This window comes from Mytilus galloprovincialis, chromosome 14 (assembly GCF_965363235.1).
Source record: "Mytilus galloprovincialis chromosome 14, xbMytGall1.hap1.1, whole genome shotgun sequence".
Taxonomy (NCBI): domain Eukaryota; kingdom Metazoa; phylum Mollusca; class Bivalvia; order Mytilida; family Mytilidae; genus Mytilus; species Mytilus galloprovincialis.
Window position 1 is genome coordinate 26,941,065 of NC_134851.1, and position 18,847 is coordinate 26,959,911.

The following is an 18,847-nucleotide window of genomic DNA, read 5'->3' on the forward strand; positions in this document are numbered from 1 at the left end:
AATATGTCTTTCGTTAGGAAGCTAATCAATGATAACAGGACAAATGTTTTGTACACCAATAGACTCATCAGGGACGCTTGAATAAAAGAAACTCACTATGTTAAAGAAAAGAGGGACGAAAAATACAAGAGGTACGAATGATATCCGAGGGACAGTCAATCTCATATATTGAAAATAAACTGACAATGCCATGGCTAAGAATAGCAAAAAAACAGACACATAATAGTACGGAAGACAAAACACAGAAAACTAAAGACTAATCAACACGAACCCCACCAAAACATTGGTAGTGATTTCAGGTGCTCCAATAAAGTACGAAATAAATGAGCACCGAAGAAACCCACACGTGTTTTTTTTTTAGAAAACACAGCTAAGGTAATCCATTCCTCAGGGTTGAACATCCGTAATATTTCCAATTATATGAATCTCCGTCAACAGTCTATTTTAGAATATAACCATATCATGCATATCTATATTAAGTTGTGTCACCACAGACGTAGTAATTGAAAACAGAAGTTTAAAATATCTTTAATGTCTTAAATCGTCACATAAGAAACTATGAACTTGATATTTTAGAAAATCGAAGAAACAAAGGTGATTAAGCTTCGTATTATATCGTATTGACAAATTATCTATCCCAAAAGCTATAATCACCACTAACGATTAATTAATTTCATATTATTATAGTTTCTAACACCGTATTTTTTTATTTTCGTTTTTTTTTTTAACTTTATCGTGTCGAAAAGAAAACATTTAGTATCGAAATCACTGGAGCTGAGCAAACCAAATGAGCCAATGGACAGAAAGAATTCCGAAACGCGAAAAAGAGGACATGTGCGGATTTACAATATAATGCAAATATAAAACAGACATAGACGTTTGAGCTGGTAATCAGTCATTTTTGGTAAGCATACAAAAATATTTCCCATTAAATTAGTTTCACACATCATTCAATTGCTCCAAGTTGATGAAGGCCATGTAATTACAGAAACACTCCAGAATCACAAAGCAAAATGTACAAAATTGTCAAATTAAAATCTCAATATATTTTGTTGGAAAAAACAAAAACACACTCTTGAAGGCCAAGATGAGTCACTAATTGAAAGTACTAGTACAGAATGACTGATTCGATATTCAAGCTGCTCTTCTGTTTAGACCCAATTTTATCCTATTCTTGTCATAAATTCTTGGACTGAATTAGAATCCACAATGTTAATGTAGACTTATTGCATCAACGTTCCTGATCATGTCCCGTTGAGTTTATACGAGTATACCAGCTTTAGTTTTATCAGTTTTTATATTTTATATAAGAATTCATTATTAAGCTAGTAGGTGATTCAGATGTCGAAAATCGATTTTAAATAGTTGTAACTGTTAAAATAAGCTGTATAAGTAATAAATACCTGTATAACCTGTCCTTTCATATGTTCCTGAATAAACAAAATATCTATTCGGTAAGTATCATACATGCACACCTTTAGTCAAAATCATAATTTAACAAAACAAGATTTAAAATGACGCATTTAAAAGAAATACGAGACTATCTCTAGGTTGGATTAGCAGTTATTTGTTCTAAAACAACATAACTACTTGTTTAATTCAACTGGCACTGTTTACCAGATTGGTGGAAAAAACTCATGAATCACCGACAAAATATCTAACGTAAATATGATGACTTATTACTACAAAAAATATGTTTTTCGTTAAGAAACTAATCAATGATAACAGGACAATCGTTTTGTACACCAATAGACTCATCAGGGACGCTTGAATAAAATAAACTCACTATGTTAAAGAAAAGAGGGACGAAAAATACAAGAGGTACGAAGGATATCCGAGGGACAGTCAATCTGATATATTGAAAATAAACTGACAATGCCATGGCTAAAAGTTAAAAAAAATAAACAGACACATAATAGTACGGAAAACACAACACAGAAAACTAAAGACTAAGCAACACGAACCCCACCAAACACTGGTGGTGATTTCAGGTGCTCCAATAAAGTACGAAATGAATGAGCACCGAAGAAACCCACACGTGTTTTTTTTTAGAAAACACAGCTAAGATAATATATTCCTCAGGGTTGAACATCCGTAATATTTCCAACTATTTGAATCTGCGTCAACAGTCTATTTTAGAATATGACCATATCATGCATACCTATATTAAGTTGTGTCACCATAGACGTAGTGATTGAAAACAGAAGTTTAAAATATCTTTAATGTCTTAAATCGTCACATAAGAAACTATGAACTTGATATTTTAGAAAATCGAAAAAACAAAGGTGATTGAGCTTCGTATTATATCGTATTGACAAATTATCTATCCCGAAAGCTATAATCATCACTAACGATTAATTAATTTCATATTATTATAGTTTCTAACACCGTATTTTTTTATTTTCGTTTTTTTTTTTAACTTTATCGTGTCGAAAAGGAAAAACATGTAAGTATCGAAATCACTGGAGCTGAGTAAACCAAATGAGCCAATGGACAGAAAGAATTCCGAAACGCGAAAAAGAGGACATGTGCGGATTTACAATATAATGCAAATATAAAACAGACATAGACGTTTGAGCTGGTAATCAGTCATTTTTGGTAAGCATACAAAGATATTTCCCATTAAATTAGTTTCACACATCATTCAATTGCTCCAAGTTGATGAAGGCCATGGAATTACAGAAACACTCCAGAATCACAAAGCAAAATGTACAAAATTGTCAAATTAAAATCTCAATATATTTTGTTGGAAAAAACAAAAACATACTCTTGAAGGCCAAGATGAGTCACTAATTGAAAGTACTAGTACATAATGACTGATTCGATATTCAAGCTGCTCTTCTGTTTAGACCCAATTTTATCCTATTCTTGTCATAAATTCTTGGACTGAATTAGAATCCACAATGTTAATGTAGACTTATTGCATCAACGTTCCTGATCATGTCCCGTTGAGTTTATACGAGTATACCAGCTTTAGTTTTATCAGTTTTTATATTTTATATAAGAATTCATTATTAAGCTAGTAGGTGATTCAGATGTCGAAAATCGATTTTAACTAGTAGTAACTGTTAAAATAAGCTGTATAAGAAATAAATACCTGTATAACCTGTCCTTTCATCTGTTCCTGAATAAACAAAATATCTATTCAGTAAGTATCATACATGCACACCTTTAGTCAAAATCATAATTTAACAGAACAAGATTTAAAATGACGCATTTAAAAGAAATACGAGACTATCTCTAGGTTGGATTAGCAGTTGTTTGTTCTAAAACAACATAACTACTTGTTTAATTCAACTGGCACTGTTTACCAGATTGGGAGAAAAAACCCATGAATCTCCGACAAAATATATAACGTAAATATGATGACTTATTACTACACAAAATATGTCTTTCGTTAAGAAACTAATCAATGATAACAGGACAATCGTTTTGTACACCAATAGACTCATCAGGGACGCTTGAATAAAAGAAACTCACTATGTTAATGAAAAGAGGGACGAAAAATACAAGAGGTACGAAGGATATCCGAGGGACAGTCAATCTCATATATTGAAAATAAACTGACAATGCCATGGCTAAAAATTAAAAAAAATAAACAGACACATAATAGTACGGAAAACACAACACAGAAAACTAAAGACTAAGCCACACGAACCCCACAAAACACTGGTGGTGATTTCAGGTGCTCCAATAAAATACGAAATAAATTAGCACCGAAGAAACCCACACGTGTTTTTTTTTAGAAAACACAGCTAAGATAATCTATTCCTCAGGGTTGAACATCCGTAATATTTCCAACTATTTGAATCTCCGTCAACAGTCTATTTTAGAATATGACCATATCATGCATATCTATATTAAGTTATGTCACCATAGACGTAGTGATTGCAAACAGAAGTTTAAAATATCTTTAATGTCTTAAATCGTCACATAAGAAACTATGAACTTGATATTTTAGAAAATCGAAGAAACAAAGGTGATTGAGCTTCGTATTATATCGTATTGACAAATTATCTATCCCGAAAGCTATAATCACCACTAACGATTAATTAATTTCATATTATTATAGTTTCTAACACCGTATTTTTTTGTTTTCGTTTTTTTTTAACTTTATCGTGTTAACAAAAGTAGATTGGTTTAAAAAAAAGTCATGCTTTCTGTCAAAACCATAAGTTTTAAGATATGTAAGTGTATACCTTTGCTACTTGTGCGTATGTTACTTGTTCTTCTGAATAGTCACACAGGTCTGCATTTCCCTAGAATAAAAGAAAAACAAATAAATATGTTGAGTAGGAGACGAATGTCCATTTGTCCGTAGTCAAAAAACTTTCAAATTTCTAAATTTGTCTTACTTTGAAAGAATGAATATTAAAAGAGAAGACACATGTTCTGAAATTAGTTCACGAAGTTTTACATATAGACTTTTTACATAGCATTTATCGAACCATTAAAGTATAATTAAAGTTGTAAACAAGGCTATGCAAATGCAACAAAACTATACAGTATTTGCTTTTATATATCGAAGAGAATTATAGCATCGCTAGTAATTTGTCAAGTTTGGATTGGTTTAACGCCGACACGTAGTGTTCCCATATGGATCCCTAGGCGGATAGTAAATTTTAGCCCAAAACTGCAAAAAGTGAAAATCCTTTTCCTTCTAAAATAATAGACAACACAGATGCAAACTGTTGAAATTCGGTTTGAATTGATTTTGTAACAAGAACCATCTGATAGAAGGGGTGCTTACTGATATCAAGTACAATAATTTGCCGGCTCACCGTTTACAGCTGTCAAATTGACTAAGATTTTTGTTAACATGTTACTTTCTTGCAACATTGCAGCGTTGTGTGGACGACATGGAGTCTGTTTGGATCTCTGACATCACGTCTATAATTTTCCTATACTTATATTATTTGTCGATAATTTCTAGCCTAAGGCCTTTTTATATCGCCAATCGCATCACCAAAACGTTCTTCATTTTCAGATTGAAAAAAGCAATTTCTGTTTATAAGACGGCAAGAACATTATAATGGCTACCACGTTTAACACCAACAACATCATTTTTGAATTATCAAAAATTTTGCTTAAAATCTGTAAAGACATATTCGAGAGCTTTCTGTACTCAAAAGTAAGCAAGTTGCATCAGTTGTCTTTGCCATTCTACGTTTACTGCTTATAATTCTCTATGAAATACCTTGGGAAATATCATCTCTATCCAACCGCAAAACAAAAACGACCATATGTCTGTATAAAGAATGAAATAACAGTGTAGCTACGGACATTCATTGGCGCTTTATAATCTCCAATTGACTGGGACAGAGTATGTGAACGTTCATCTGTAATGCCTACCGCTCATGACGTACTTATTATAGACATTTAAATTGTGCGGTCACCAAAGGTTCTTAAAGCCTAAATACAATAATTTTAAAAAACAGGAATTACCGTTATGAATTAATTTATATTTAGTACGTAAACGTTCTTTTCTTGTGTATTTTTGCATATTTTGATAATCAATTTCCTAATATTATTATATCGCATGTTCTTTCAGAAAAAAAATGAATTAATTGGTTTAGAAGTTAGAATGCATGTGTTGATTGATTATCTTTTTTTCGGACGTCTAATCGATTTAACAATTGCAGTTGTTGAATTATGTCATCTTTTAACTTTAATCACGTCTAAAATCTTTTTTAAGAACGAATGCTTAAAAATTATGCAAATACAAAATGAAGACAGAATAATTTTCTGCCCTGTCTTTTTCTTACTTTCAATTTAATGGACAGTAAAAAAACACACTATAAGAATTTACGTTATTTTATAGGTCAAATGTATAATTTGGCGTATATAGGAATCTTGAAATTATTTGGATGCTTTGTGTCTTGATCGAATTTTTATTGATGCCATCGCGTATGTTTTAAATAAGAAAAAAGGGGTAGAAAAAAGCCCCAGATGACTTTTAAAAATGTTTATATCATCAAAAAAGGTCCAAATTATCACCCTAGGTAAAAAAAATGCCATTTTGCTGCATCAAAAAATGATATAACCTTTTTCCCATCGGCGACTTATATATTTCATTTTTTTTCTTCAAATAAACTATACTTAAACTTAACTATTGTAAAGTTTAAGCGATTACTGTAGTTTTGTTTATTTTTTATTTTGATTTTACCCTTTTTTTCTTATTAGCTCAACTGAAAAAAAGATTTTTAACATAAATGCATGCTTCTTTCAAAGGCAGATTGTGAGCCTAGATGAACGGTGAACCCATATATGTATTATACTTTTCCATCAAGTTTAGGATAAAGTGTATTTATAGAAATAAAAAAGCGAAATCCTATATTTAAAACAAAAATTAATTGAGACACGCGAATTTTTAGAATTCACGTTTTTAAAGAAATAGAAAGAAAGAAGAAGACGCATACATCATCTAAATGTATCAAACGAATTTCTGGTTGTTTCATTAAGAAGATGGTATTAACCATTGAATGCAGATATACGTTGTATGAGGCAGTAATACCTGATCTTTCTTTTCGTATTCTATATCCGTATCAAAATGGTCAAGATCATGTCTGGTGTCTGTATTTTCCTAAAGTAAAACATAAATATTGATATTTTAGCTGTCATGGTTTATAATTCGTCTGTGTTTTGGAAACATGCAGAATCGAATTGTTCATGTTGTTTGTTTATTGATGAATATGTATCTAAATATAATCCACATGATCAAGGTACGAGGAGAACTATTCAGTGTCAATGTTCGTTATGTTTAATACATAAAATGCATGTGTTTTTTTATGCTGTGATGGTATACTATTGTTTCAGATAAAGGGAGACGGTTTGGTACCATTAAAACGTTTAATCCCGTTGCAAATGATTCTCTCTGTCCTAAGGCAGGACTCTGATGTGCAGTAGTTGTCATTTGTTTAAGTTATTTATACTTGTTTCTCGTTTTTTCTTTTTTTTTTTTTTGTATTAGAACGTTGGTTTTACCGTTTGAATGGTTTTACACTAATAATTTTTGGGACCCTTTATAGCTTTGTTGTTCGTTGTGAGTCAAGTCTCCATGTTGAAGGCCGTACCTTGACATATAATTGTTTACTTTATACAATGTAACTTCGATGGAGAGTTGTCTCATTGGCACCACTCATACCACATCTTCCTATACCGATGTTAAAATTGTCATACATGTCAATAACGGGTTCTTTCTATATAATATATTAAAATAACGACCGTCTTTACAGCTAAAAAAGTAGTCCTTGAGAAATTAATGCAATCAAATATGATACAATTAATAGTAAAGCGTAATTAATTCCATCTACAGTTGTAGATGTACATAACATTTCAATCTGCTTACAATTTTAAAACTATATATTAATACCTGAGTTGATTTATCGTATTCTTTAAGTTCTTCTGCGAAATCTGGAATTGAAAATAACATACACGCGAGCTACATTGTATTTAAGATATTAAAGTATAGCGTTCTTAACTTATAAAATCCGTATTGCCTTGACAGGTATACTTGTCGATTCTGCTATGGTGGAGACAATTATTTTAATTGGTAACAATGATGATGTGAGTCTCTCGATGCAATCAACGTAACTACATGAACTATACGAATTCGCTTCAGAAATGTTAACCAAAAAAGTCACTTTGACATGAATTTTCAGAATAACATGACTGATAGCAACCAAAACGCTGAGATGAACTTAAAAAAAAAACCTATAATTGTTGTGTAGCAGGGTTCATACTTTGTATTATTATTTAATTTAATTGCATAAAATTTCGCACTTGAAGTTTAAGTTGCCACATGATCATGGATATTCTTTGACGTTTTATATATAAAAAAGAGGATGTAGTATGATTCCAATGAGACAAGATATTAAATGACATAACAATTATTTGTCACAGTACGGCCTTCAACAATGAACAAAGGCCATACCGCATAGTCAGCTATAAAAGGCCCCAAAATGAAAAAGTGAAACAATTCACACGAGAAAACTAACAGCCTGATTAATTAACAAAAATGAACGAAGAACAAATATGTTACACATAAACAAACGACAACCACTGAATTACAGGCTCCTGACTTGGGACAGTACATACATACAGAATGTGGCGGTATTTAACATGTTAGCGGGATTGAACATATTAGCGAGATCCAAACCCACCCCTAACCTGAGACAGTGGTGCAACAGTTCAACATAAAAACTAACTAAAACATCAGTTGTAAAGTGCTTAATCAGATGGATAGAAATACAAATACTACAAATACAAGTGGACGTGAGCGGATACTTTTACATCCAAATAACAAATAGACACTTAGTACAGATATGAGAGTAAACGCAGTTACTGGCAGCTAGTTCAGAGCCTCTAAAAACTAATAAAAAATCATGCATCTAAGGGTAAATGTTCATTTCTATTTTAAATTGTATTGAAATAAGCAGCAATAAGTTCATGTTTAGAAAAACGCTTAATTGTTTTGATATTTATAGTTACCGAATTCCAAAGGCATAACTGTTGCTTTGATTTCGCCTGTTGTTCCACTGCCGTTTGATTTCTTATAAACATTATCAACAATATCAATTAGTGCTGCTTTCATTTGTTCATCAGTTTCAAAATGACGAGCATCAATATCGAAATCAAGGTTAACTACAGAAGAAGTAACCGTTTCTTTCTTTGTCATCTCGAAGAATGTGTTTTCTGAAGAAATAAAATAAGACGTGTTTGATATAAACATGGGTTTAGCTAAGGTAGACTTCGGTTCACAAAGTTTCTCTTCGAAAGTGGTGCATGTGGTGTACAGGGATCAATTAGATCCAAAAATATTTATTTTCTTCTTATCAGGGTAAATATTTCATTTCATAGTTACCGGACCCTAGCCTATATTTACGTATTTTATTAAGAAAAAACTTTCTAAGGTTAAATTTAGAATATACTGGTTTCATCGAAGATGAGCTTGTGAATATTGACTGGTTGGGAAATTAATGTTTATCCCATTTTTAAAATGCCTGTGCCAAGTCAGGAATACGACAGTTGTTGTCCATTCGTTTGGTGAGTTTTATCATTTTATTTTGCCATTTGATTAGGGACTTTCCGTTTTGAATTTTCTTCGGAGTTCAGTATGTTTGTGTTTTTACTTTTTACAAAATTCATACATAAACGTGATTTTAAGTACTAATTTTCTGAAATCTTCAAATGACCTTGAACAATGTCAGGATTTAAACTGTGCATGAATTCAATTCTTTAACACTGTACAATGCCAAAAACTTATGATAGATACTAACATCAACATTAAGTGTTCAAAGGGCAACAGACAGTCCCAAATGAAAGACACCGTGTCCGTGCGTATAACTTAAAGTTGAAGTGGGTACAAAGGACAGCTTCATATCTCTACTATAATCTTGTTTGAATTTTTTGCGTAACAAAAGTATCTAGATAGACAATAAAGTATATTATTTAAAATGGTTTACCCTCAGAATATATCAACACAACATCCACATATCCAGCTGAGGAAACGCTAATTATCTTTGTCTCAAGTATTGTGTTTATAAACGAGTATAATACAAGTTGCATTTTTTCATCTGTTTGCATTTCGTCAACAAGTATATCTACACAAAGGACTATACTTCCGGATGAAGCACATACAAAATTTATTCCGTTTAATCCCTGATTGATTTCATCTCTAAGAGAGTTCAGGATGCTAACTGGTATGTCATTCATGTCACTCTCAGTTTGAAAAACTATTTGTACACGCAATTTATCATTACCTTAAAAAAACAATTTAAAATTGATTAAAGAGAGCATTGATAGGCATTCAATAACTTTCAAAAAATCAATTAATGCATTCAAAATAAACAGTACATGTCACGATGTTCATTTGTATGTCATTCTGTTCAAATAATGTGATTAAACATTGAATATCACGTTTTACATCTTTAACGAATCATTTAAGCCTCATACGTACTGATTATTCCATCATAACTAGTCAATGTTTTCCATTTACAAGTTATCAAATGTTTTTTTTTGATATATCAAAGATGAATATTAGAAATATTGAAGATAAAGACCATGCAGGTAGCAAATTCCTAAATAGTATATTTTCGTGTTACATGCAATTGTTGAAAACCGTGCGGAGACTATTTTTGTAAACATCTATATCGTTTAGTCTCTGGTTTCAGATAGACAACAAGTACCAAATGGTTAAATAAAGGCAACAGTAGTAAACCGCTGTTCAAAACTCATTAATCGATTGAGAAAAAAACAAATCCGGGTTACAAACTTAAACTGAGGGAAACGCATCAAATATAAGAGGAGAACAACGACCCAACAGAAACACAACCTTGAAATGTAACATCCAGAGAAACGAACTATAATATAACAATGACCATTTTCCTGACTTGGTACAGGACATTTTAAGAATAAAAAGGGGAGGGAGGGCTCAACCTGGTTTGGTGGCTGCCCAACCTCCAGCTTTTGTGAGAGAAAACACATGTTCGGTGTATTACCCATACTTCAATTAACGCTAAAGTACCCCGGGGAGAGTTTTGATATTTTTGTTACAACATCTGTGCGAAAACGACCGTTTGTTTGAAAATTGTGTCACTGCTTAGTCATGTTAGTAGTCTTGTATATTTATAATGAAAAAAATGAGGCATCATATAATTCTCTTACAATATTCATATGAACAAAGAAGATGTGGTATTCTTGTCAATGAGAACTATCCACAAGAAACAGTCACCGTCCGGCCTTCAACAATGAACAAAGCCCATACCGCATAGTCAGCTATAAAAGGCCCCGACATAACAATGTAAAAGATTCAAACGAGAAAACTAACAGCCTAATGTATGTACAAATATTGAACGAAAAGCAAAATATGTAACACAAAACAAATGACAACGACCGAATTACAGGCTCCTGATTGGGACAGGCACATACATACAGTCATGTTCGGTCAAAATAATTAATGTGTTATGGTTTTACCCATGTTCGTTATCCTCTCGATGTCGTGTCAAAATTGTAGATATGGACGATACCAACTTCTTGTTAAATCATGGTATTGGACTTTGATATTTAGTACAGTTTATACTTATCCTTTTTGTTGTTTTTCGAAATCAAAACCTTTTTTTAAAGACAATATGTGTTTTGACTCAGACAACTGAGCACACACCTCTCGCACAGTTAAGTAACCTTTTCCTTTTTTGTTTATATTACCCAAAAATCAAGGAACAGTGGTGAGTTCTGAGCATAAAGAATATAATATTTTACCTTCTAATTTTTCTTGCTTAATCATCGTTCGCAGATTCATAAGATTTTTTTCAAAAGTGTCGCCCCAGTAGTATTTAACCGGCTTACTTTCGTAATGCACTATACAATAGAAAATTATAGTAAAATTTGTATTTAAAAAAAAAGAAAACAGTTATATTTGTACATTCTGTTAGATGGTTAGTAATACACATTTCAATTGAAATTTTCTATTGAAGCAAAAGAAACATTTTTTATCACTATCATCGTATTGTATTATATTTCTTATTTAATATATAAAGAGTTTTTCTAAGCATGTTTTAAGATAAAAACTAATATAACAAATAAACTAGAGGCTCCAAGAAACCTATGTCGCTCATATAATTTGTTTATTTACAGTGGATCATGACATAATGCAACAGTTATACTTTTGCTCTTGTTTCAGAGTTACAAGTCAAAAGCTGCATTTTCCAACTATGTTCTATTTTAGACATGTCTGCAATATTGGTTAGCAGGAAGGGTTATTGGACACATTTTCAAAATCTTAATAACTAGATAGATATAGGAAGATGTGGTTTGAGTGACAATGAGACAACTCTCTTTCCAAGTCACAAGTCACCATTATAAAAGTAAACCATTATAGATCAATGAACGGTCCTCAACACGGAGTGTAGGCTCACACCGATCAGTAAGCTATATCAATTACCATTCAAACGGGAAAACCAACAATCTAAACTATATAAAAAACGAGAAACGAGAAACACTAAGGAACCACATAAACAGACGACAACCACTGCACATCAGATTCCTGATTTAGACAGGTGCAAATAATTGCAGAGGTAAGCTTATATGTGGCCAAGTTTCAATGCTCTTTAACTTTGTACTTGTTTGCCCATAACTATTTTGATATGAGCGTGACTGATGAGTCTTATATAGACGAAACGAGCGTCTGGCGTACTAAATTATAATCCTGATACCTTTGCATCTACGCTGGCCAAGGGTTATGATCCACTCCCGCTCTCTTCATAGCGGGAGTGGATCGTAACCCTTGGCTATCGAAGATGGTACCTTTGATAACTATTTCATTAAATTTGTCTCAGTTGTGTCAGGAGAAGACTTTTGTAAAAGATAACAAAACTTACGAAAATTTGTTCAACATGTTCAATTTGACTTTGGAGGTCAATAACTCCTTTTGGGGTCAATTGAACATTTTGGTCATGTTGACTTGTTTGTAGATCTTACTTTACCGAACATTATTGATGTTTAAAAATTATCTCTTAGAATTCAAAAATGTAAGACAGCAATTCATTTGAGGTAATCAATAAATTAAATAAAATGGTAACAGTCTTGTTTTATCCAAACTTGATAGAACGTTCTTTTATCTTATTAATGATATCATGGATAAACAAGGTAACATCTCCCAAAAAGTAGTATTAAATAAATTCAAAGAAAAATCAAACTGGATAGCAGAACTTTCTAAACTAAAATCTTCAATCAAAAGGGAAAAGAAAATCATGTTAAAATCAAATCAATCAATTTTAACTAAAGTTCAAATAGACAGAAATCTTAACTTCTAAGCAAAACACAAAGCCAAATCAATTTGCATTGAAAAATTAAAAGCTAAAGATATATATAATTATATCAATTGTATAGAAAGTGACACACCTATTGGCTTCATATAATGGAAAAAAAAAGCAATCTTAAGTCCTCAAATCATATTCACTATATATTAAACTTTACATTTCACCAGTTAAACGATAACAAACTAAAAAAGTTTAGGTGGAAATTGATCAATTATATATATATATATTATATATAACCATGCAAGCAACTGCTTTATCAATGGAAAATAAGGACGGATAATCAGTGTCATATATATCACTAAGTAGACAAGTATACTCATTTTTCTTAAAGAGTGTGAACTTTTCCAAACATTTTGGATTAAAGTTCGGTAATTACTAGATAAAACAAAATAGGTACACATATTTTATCAATGCAAAATTAATATTTGGATACAAAGTTCATGACAGTTCATATTTTGATATAAATGTGTTGTTAACAATTGTTTTATTTCTGGTTTACAAAAGTAATTATGCATTAGAGTTAAAACACTAGTACATAAAAATGTATATAATGTTTTTAAATTAGAATTCTTAGAACGGTATGAAAATAGTACACTCTTAGAAAGAAAATGTAGTAAATTTTTGAAAGATACATTTAAATATATATAATTCACCGCAATGTAATTCAAAAGGAGAGGTGTATAAGTACTCATGGTTGAGTAGTTGTGTGACAGGGAGTGTTTGTGTGTGCAAGTTTTGTGACCAAGTTTTTGTGTAGGTATATGTGTGGGTCTCTGTTTATGTGAAAGTTAAGACATTATACTTGTAGAGCAATATTATGTTTCTCATTTATGTTTGATGTATAGTGTTTCTCTGTTTACACGAAACGATTGACATTACTTTATACGAAGTATCAACAAAAACTCATTCTTTCTCCATGTTTTTGATCAAGTAAACTTACCATGAGAATGTCATCAATGATTGATAAATACCCATAATGCTTTAAGCTTTCAGTATTCCGTAGCGCGTACAAGTTATCGTTAAAGACAACAAATCAGTTATTGCACAATTGGTTGTTAACACATACCCTAAAAGGTACAAAGTAAAACACAAAAATACTGAATTCCGAGGAAAATTAAAAAAGAAAAGTCCAAAATAATCTATCCCAAATAGGTTTATCCCTCCCTATGTGTGAATACTCAAATGAACCAAGGGATTCACATGATAAACTTTTTATAAGATTCAAAAGTGGTCAATATAATATTACAATCTATGGAGTTTACAAAATCTGCATAGCGACAAATCTAATAAACATACGTTATATCTGTTTACGTTTTTCTACTTATTTTAATTGTATATCACGTGGTATAGATGTTTATTTTATATCTACAACACGGGTATTCTATTAATTCATGTGTGTTGGAATATTCTTATCTTATTTGGTTAGTTTTAAATTTCATGAAATGAACTAAATTAATATTTAAAAAGTATCTATACTAATGTTCAAAATAATAACCAAAAACAACAAATCTGTTTAAAATAACTGTATCAGGGGAAGCAATCTAACAGCAATTTGTCTGATTCGTCTGAAAATTTCAGGACATATATCTGTTAACCTGATGAACATTTTTCATCTCTGTCAAATTTGCTCTAAATGCCTTAGTTTCAGAGATGAATGCAAAAAACTACATTTTACCCGTATGTTCCATTTATAGCCATGGCAGCCATCTTGGTTAGTTGGTCCGGTCATCGGACACAGTTGTTAAACTTAATACCCTAATGATGATTGTGGACAAGTTTGGTTAAATTAGGCCCAGTAGTTTCAGAGAGGAAGATTTTTGTAAAAGTTAACGAAGACGGAAGACGGCAACGGACGGACGACGACGGACAACAGACGCCAAGTAATGATGAAAAGCTCTATGTGAACTAAAAACGAAATTCCAAGGAAAATTATAAGAAAAAACAATTAAAAGGCAAAATTAAAAGCTCCAGCACACCAAAGAAATGGAAAACAACGATCATATTCCTGAGTTGGTACAGGCATTTCATGATGTAGAAAATGGTTAATTGTGGTTTTATAGCTATCTTAACGCGTAAGTGTATGACAGCCATATGACAATCCATGGTATTGAAAACAAAAGGTAAAAATGTAAAAAACTAAAGGACAAGAGCTGTCAGCATTGTGTTATTATCTTCATCACTATAAAAAAAAATAAGGAAAATAAAGACAAACAAAATTGACTAACGACAACCTGTATCCATAGTATATATTCACAAAAGAAGACAAAAAAAACAAAATGTAAAAAATAGTTCCAAAAAGTTTTCGGAATGATTTGTTTCCGATTAAAATACAAAACTTTATTTCCGTTTTCTTATTAGTTTGTGTATGTTATAAGTTTTGGACATCGCTTAAATTTGTATTTATATTTCTATTTAAATATTTGTCTTATATAACTTACGTTTAAGATTCTCTAATTCTTTGACAGCATTTTCGTACCTTGTCTGCATTTGGATATCCAACGGACACATCCTACATTCAATCACTCTCTGCTCATAGTTTGTTTTTCCGGTAAAATAAACATCAATTCTCTCACAAATTTCACAAAACCTTACAAAGAAGGCATCACAGGTATTCTTGTCAATTTTTGCATCACATCTATGCGCAATTTTATTTCGTAACGTTCGGATACGTTCAATATCATCCGCAATTAGATTGTCAGTAGGATCAGGGTCTTTTCCCCATCCTTTCGAAGGTGGAGATATTAATGAAAAGTATCTAAAGAGTTTATAAATAATGGGTATATCTAAGAAAGAAAATGATTGTTTTAGTTTTAATGTCTTCAAATACGTTTGTTGGTCGGAAAAGCATGAACTAAGAAATTTTTTGTCGCATTTCTTATACATGTCTTGTGGAGAAATCGTTGACTGAAGTATGTCTCTAAGAATATCGGGAAATATTTCAGTGACTACAATTGCAATTCTGGAGTATAATTCCCTCATCATGGTCGTCCCAGCAGTTGTCATGATGGATGGAATAACTAGTGAAATGCGAAGAGAAATCACAATCATTTAACAAGGGTTGTAATGATATATCACATGGAAGGAAGTCAAGTTAGATCACTTGGAAACATTTGACTGGTTTATTTAGTAATTTGTCAATTCTTTGAAATTGTTTTATTAGCATTTTTAAATGGACTTCGTTTTGATAAAAGTAATTGTACCAGATGAAAAACAAATCACTGTTTATTACTTTATTGAAGTCCTGTCAAGAAATGTTGTCATTTAAGTGTTATATTTAACATTGCCATAAAAAGAGGGAGGTTTCACTAACAACAAAACCACGGTCAACCTAACATTTTACCTTATATTGTTCAATACCAAGTCAGGAAAATGGCAAATGGTATCTCATAGTTTTTTTCTATGCGTGTTGCATTGTCCTTTTATTTTTGGTTACATTCTTGGGTTTCTGCTGTTTCGTTGGTTTCCTTTTATATTTGATGATATTCCCTTAGTTTTAGTTTTTGACCCAGATTTATTTTCCCAATCGATTTACTACTTTCGAACAGCGGAATACTACGGTTGCCTTTATTTACTACATATGGATATGAAGATTGTTGTTGCACTACATATTCATATGACGCTGCGTAATCAAATTCTACTGATGTTGCATTGTCACAACATTTTGATCTGGACATTGATGGTCTTCAACAAAAAAAAACATCTACCTGTATTGTTGTCGGAAGGAAAATAAAACAAGTGTCTGACGTCAAATTGTCTGGTTGTAGCACGTTTACATTTTCCTGTATGCAGTATTTATATGAGCTTATTCTTTCGATTATTCCTCAGTTTGTTTGTCTTTGCAATATAGAGATGCAACATTTTAAAACTTATTAAAGTTTGGCCAAGGATTGAAAGAACTGTTTCAAAAAGAAAAAACCTGAAAAAATCTTTTATTAGTTCCAAATTTCGCTTTCAGAAAATCATGCGACTTCAATAATCCCGTATGTTAATAACCACAGGCAAAACAGATGTTGATTATTTTCTAAAGAGAAAGAAGTATGGTAAGAATGAACATGTATGATGATTTAACATGATTTGATAAAATAAATCCTCTATATTAATGTTGCGTTTTTTAAAGTCATTCAGTATATATTATAAATAAAAATAGGAAACCTGTATATTGCAATAGGCATGACAATACATTTTAGAATTACACAATGGAACATTAATCTGATCTCTTTTTTAATCTTACCTTTAATTGGGTGTTTCAGTATTACTTCCTCGAGAATCTGAAGGAGTTCAGATACACTTATTTTCTGAATATGTAGATTTTGATACGATTGCTGACAAGTGTTTCCATTTAGATATGCATCAACTCTTCCAGTAATCCTTTTCACATTGTCGACATATGAATCACGAAACATCTTTGTAATCTCCTCTGAAGATTTGGTAATAACTTCATTGGACGCATTAAGTATCCTTTGAATATCATCAGCAATGGCAATTTCTGTTTCATGCGGAATATTGCCCCATTTACACTTTGGTTCCCCAATTAAGTTTTCAAATCGAAGTATTTTATAGCAGATTTCTATCGTGAAATCATCCATATTTGGAAGCATTTTCATTAAACCAATATCAGTTACCGTTAGTTTTGTATTCAATGTATGGTTTAAATACATTCTTTTAAGTGTTCCTGGTGTAATATGGTCTTTTAAAATGAACTGTACAATCGTTGGAAACAGTCTCAGAACAAAAACTCCCAATTGAGCATGCCGTTCTTTTGCACCATCCATCTTTCTTATAAGGGTCAATAATTATGTGGCTTTCACTGTAAAACAAGTTAATTTTTGAGGTAGGGTTTCTACTACAAAAACAAATTAAAACTCCAAAAACAAACAAAGGGTACAAACGATGTGCTGGGTCCGTAAGATATTATTTGTGAATTGAACAGTAAGGCAGTAGATTCCAATACAGAAGATAACTCTCAATTTTTTAACAATAGATAAAGGAAGATGTGGAGTGAGTGCCAATGAGACAACTCTCCATCCAAATAACAATTTATAAAAGTAAACCATTATAGGTCAAAGAACGGCCTTCAACACGGAGCCTTGGCTCACACCGAACAAAAAGACTGTATAAGTGTACTGCATGGTGTCTAAACTATACTGGCTTTAATACTTAAGGAAGGTACCTGGTTTAAATTTTGATACGCCAGAAGCGTGTTTCGTCTACATAGGACTCGTCGTATTGAGTCTTAAGGCATATTTTTTAATCGAATTTTGAAACTGAATATACAGTTCGGTTTATAGATAAAGTGAATCATCCTCATGACTTACATTGTTGATGACGTCTATATGCAATACGATTGTGATCCATTCCAAATCTTGCAAACATAACGCCATTGTTATAAGTAACATGACTGTAGTGTACATTATTTCCTTGTCATAACAGGTAAACGTATTATCTGAAACGATACATCGCGCATTTAAATAAAGTTATAATAAATAATAAGCATTTGTGATAATTACCAGACGAAAAAAAAAACAACAAGGAAAAGAGGAATTATATTTTGTTACTAAGCTCTTCTTTGATTTTAATGAAAGTTCGCACAAAAATGTTGTCACCTCAACACGATAAAAACCCAAAAGCACTCGTTATTATGTCTCTAAATGGAAATTTATGGAACGCCGTAACTGCCCAATGGTACTCTCTTCTTCATCTTGATGAGGTTTTTCTTCATCATGATGAGCTTTTTCTTTATTATGATGAGGTTTTTCTTTATCATGATGAGGTTTTTCTCTATTATGATGAGCTTTTTCTCTATTATGATGAACTGTCTATTATGATGAGCTTTTTCTCTATTATGATAAGGTCTTTCTCTATTATGATGAGTTCTTTTCTTTATTATGATTATTAAAACTCAAACAGCTCCAGTGTCGTTGCACTCCCCGATAATATATGTAATCATGTGCTACTGACTATCCAGTCACAACTATCACACCAACGAGTATGTTTTACCCATTATATGGTAGCTTGAGCCATGCTATAGT

The 18,847-nt window shown here is 31.7% G+C and overlaps 1 protein-coding gene across 1 annotated transcript; it reads right to left on the bottom strand.

The window, feature by feature from the left end:
* Positions 1 to 1,337: 1,337 nt before the first annotated feature.
* LOC143059415 (uncharacterized) lies at positions 1,338 to 17,619 on the bottom strand. The gene is made up of 9 exons (XM_076232903.1): positions 17,050 to 17,619; positions 15,257 to 15,835; positions 11,260 to 11,358; positions 9,465 to 9,761; positions 8,491 to 8,694; positions 7,373 to 7,413; positions 6,515 to 6,583; positions 4,200 to 4,259; positions 1,338 to 1,430 (listed from the first exon to the last, which is right to left on the bottom strand). Exons 1-9 carry the CDS (start codon positions 17,588 to 17,590, stop codon positions 1,338 to 1,340), a joined length of 1,983 nt encoding a protein of 660 aa, XP_076089018.1. The 5' UTR covers positions 17,591 to 17,619.
* Between the last annotated feature and the right edge of the window lie 1,228 nt (positions 17,620 to 18,847).

Bases quoted from the DNA above. Each gene is read 5' to 3' on its own strand.
- LOC143059415 (XM_076232903.1), bottom strand. From the start codon at position 17,590: ATGGATGGTGCAAAAGAACGGCATGCTCAATTGGGAGTTTTTGTTCTG. The intron at 8,695-9,464 runs GTAAACCATTTT...TTATTTCTTCAG, and splicing joins TGTGTTGATATATTCTGAGG to AAAACACATTCTTCGAGATG. The intron at 7,414-8,490 runs GTAACTATAAAT...TTTCAATTCCAG, and splicing joins AGTTATGCCTTTGGAATTCG to ATTTCGCAGAAGAACTTAAA.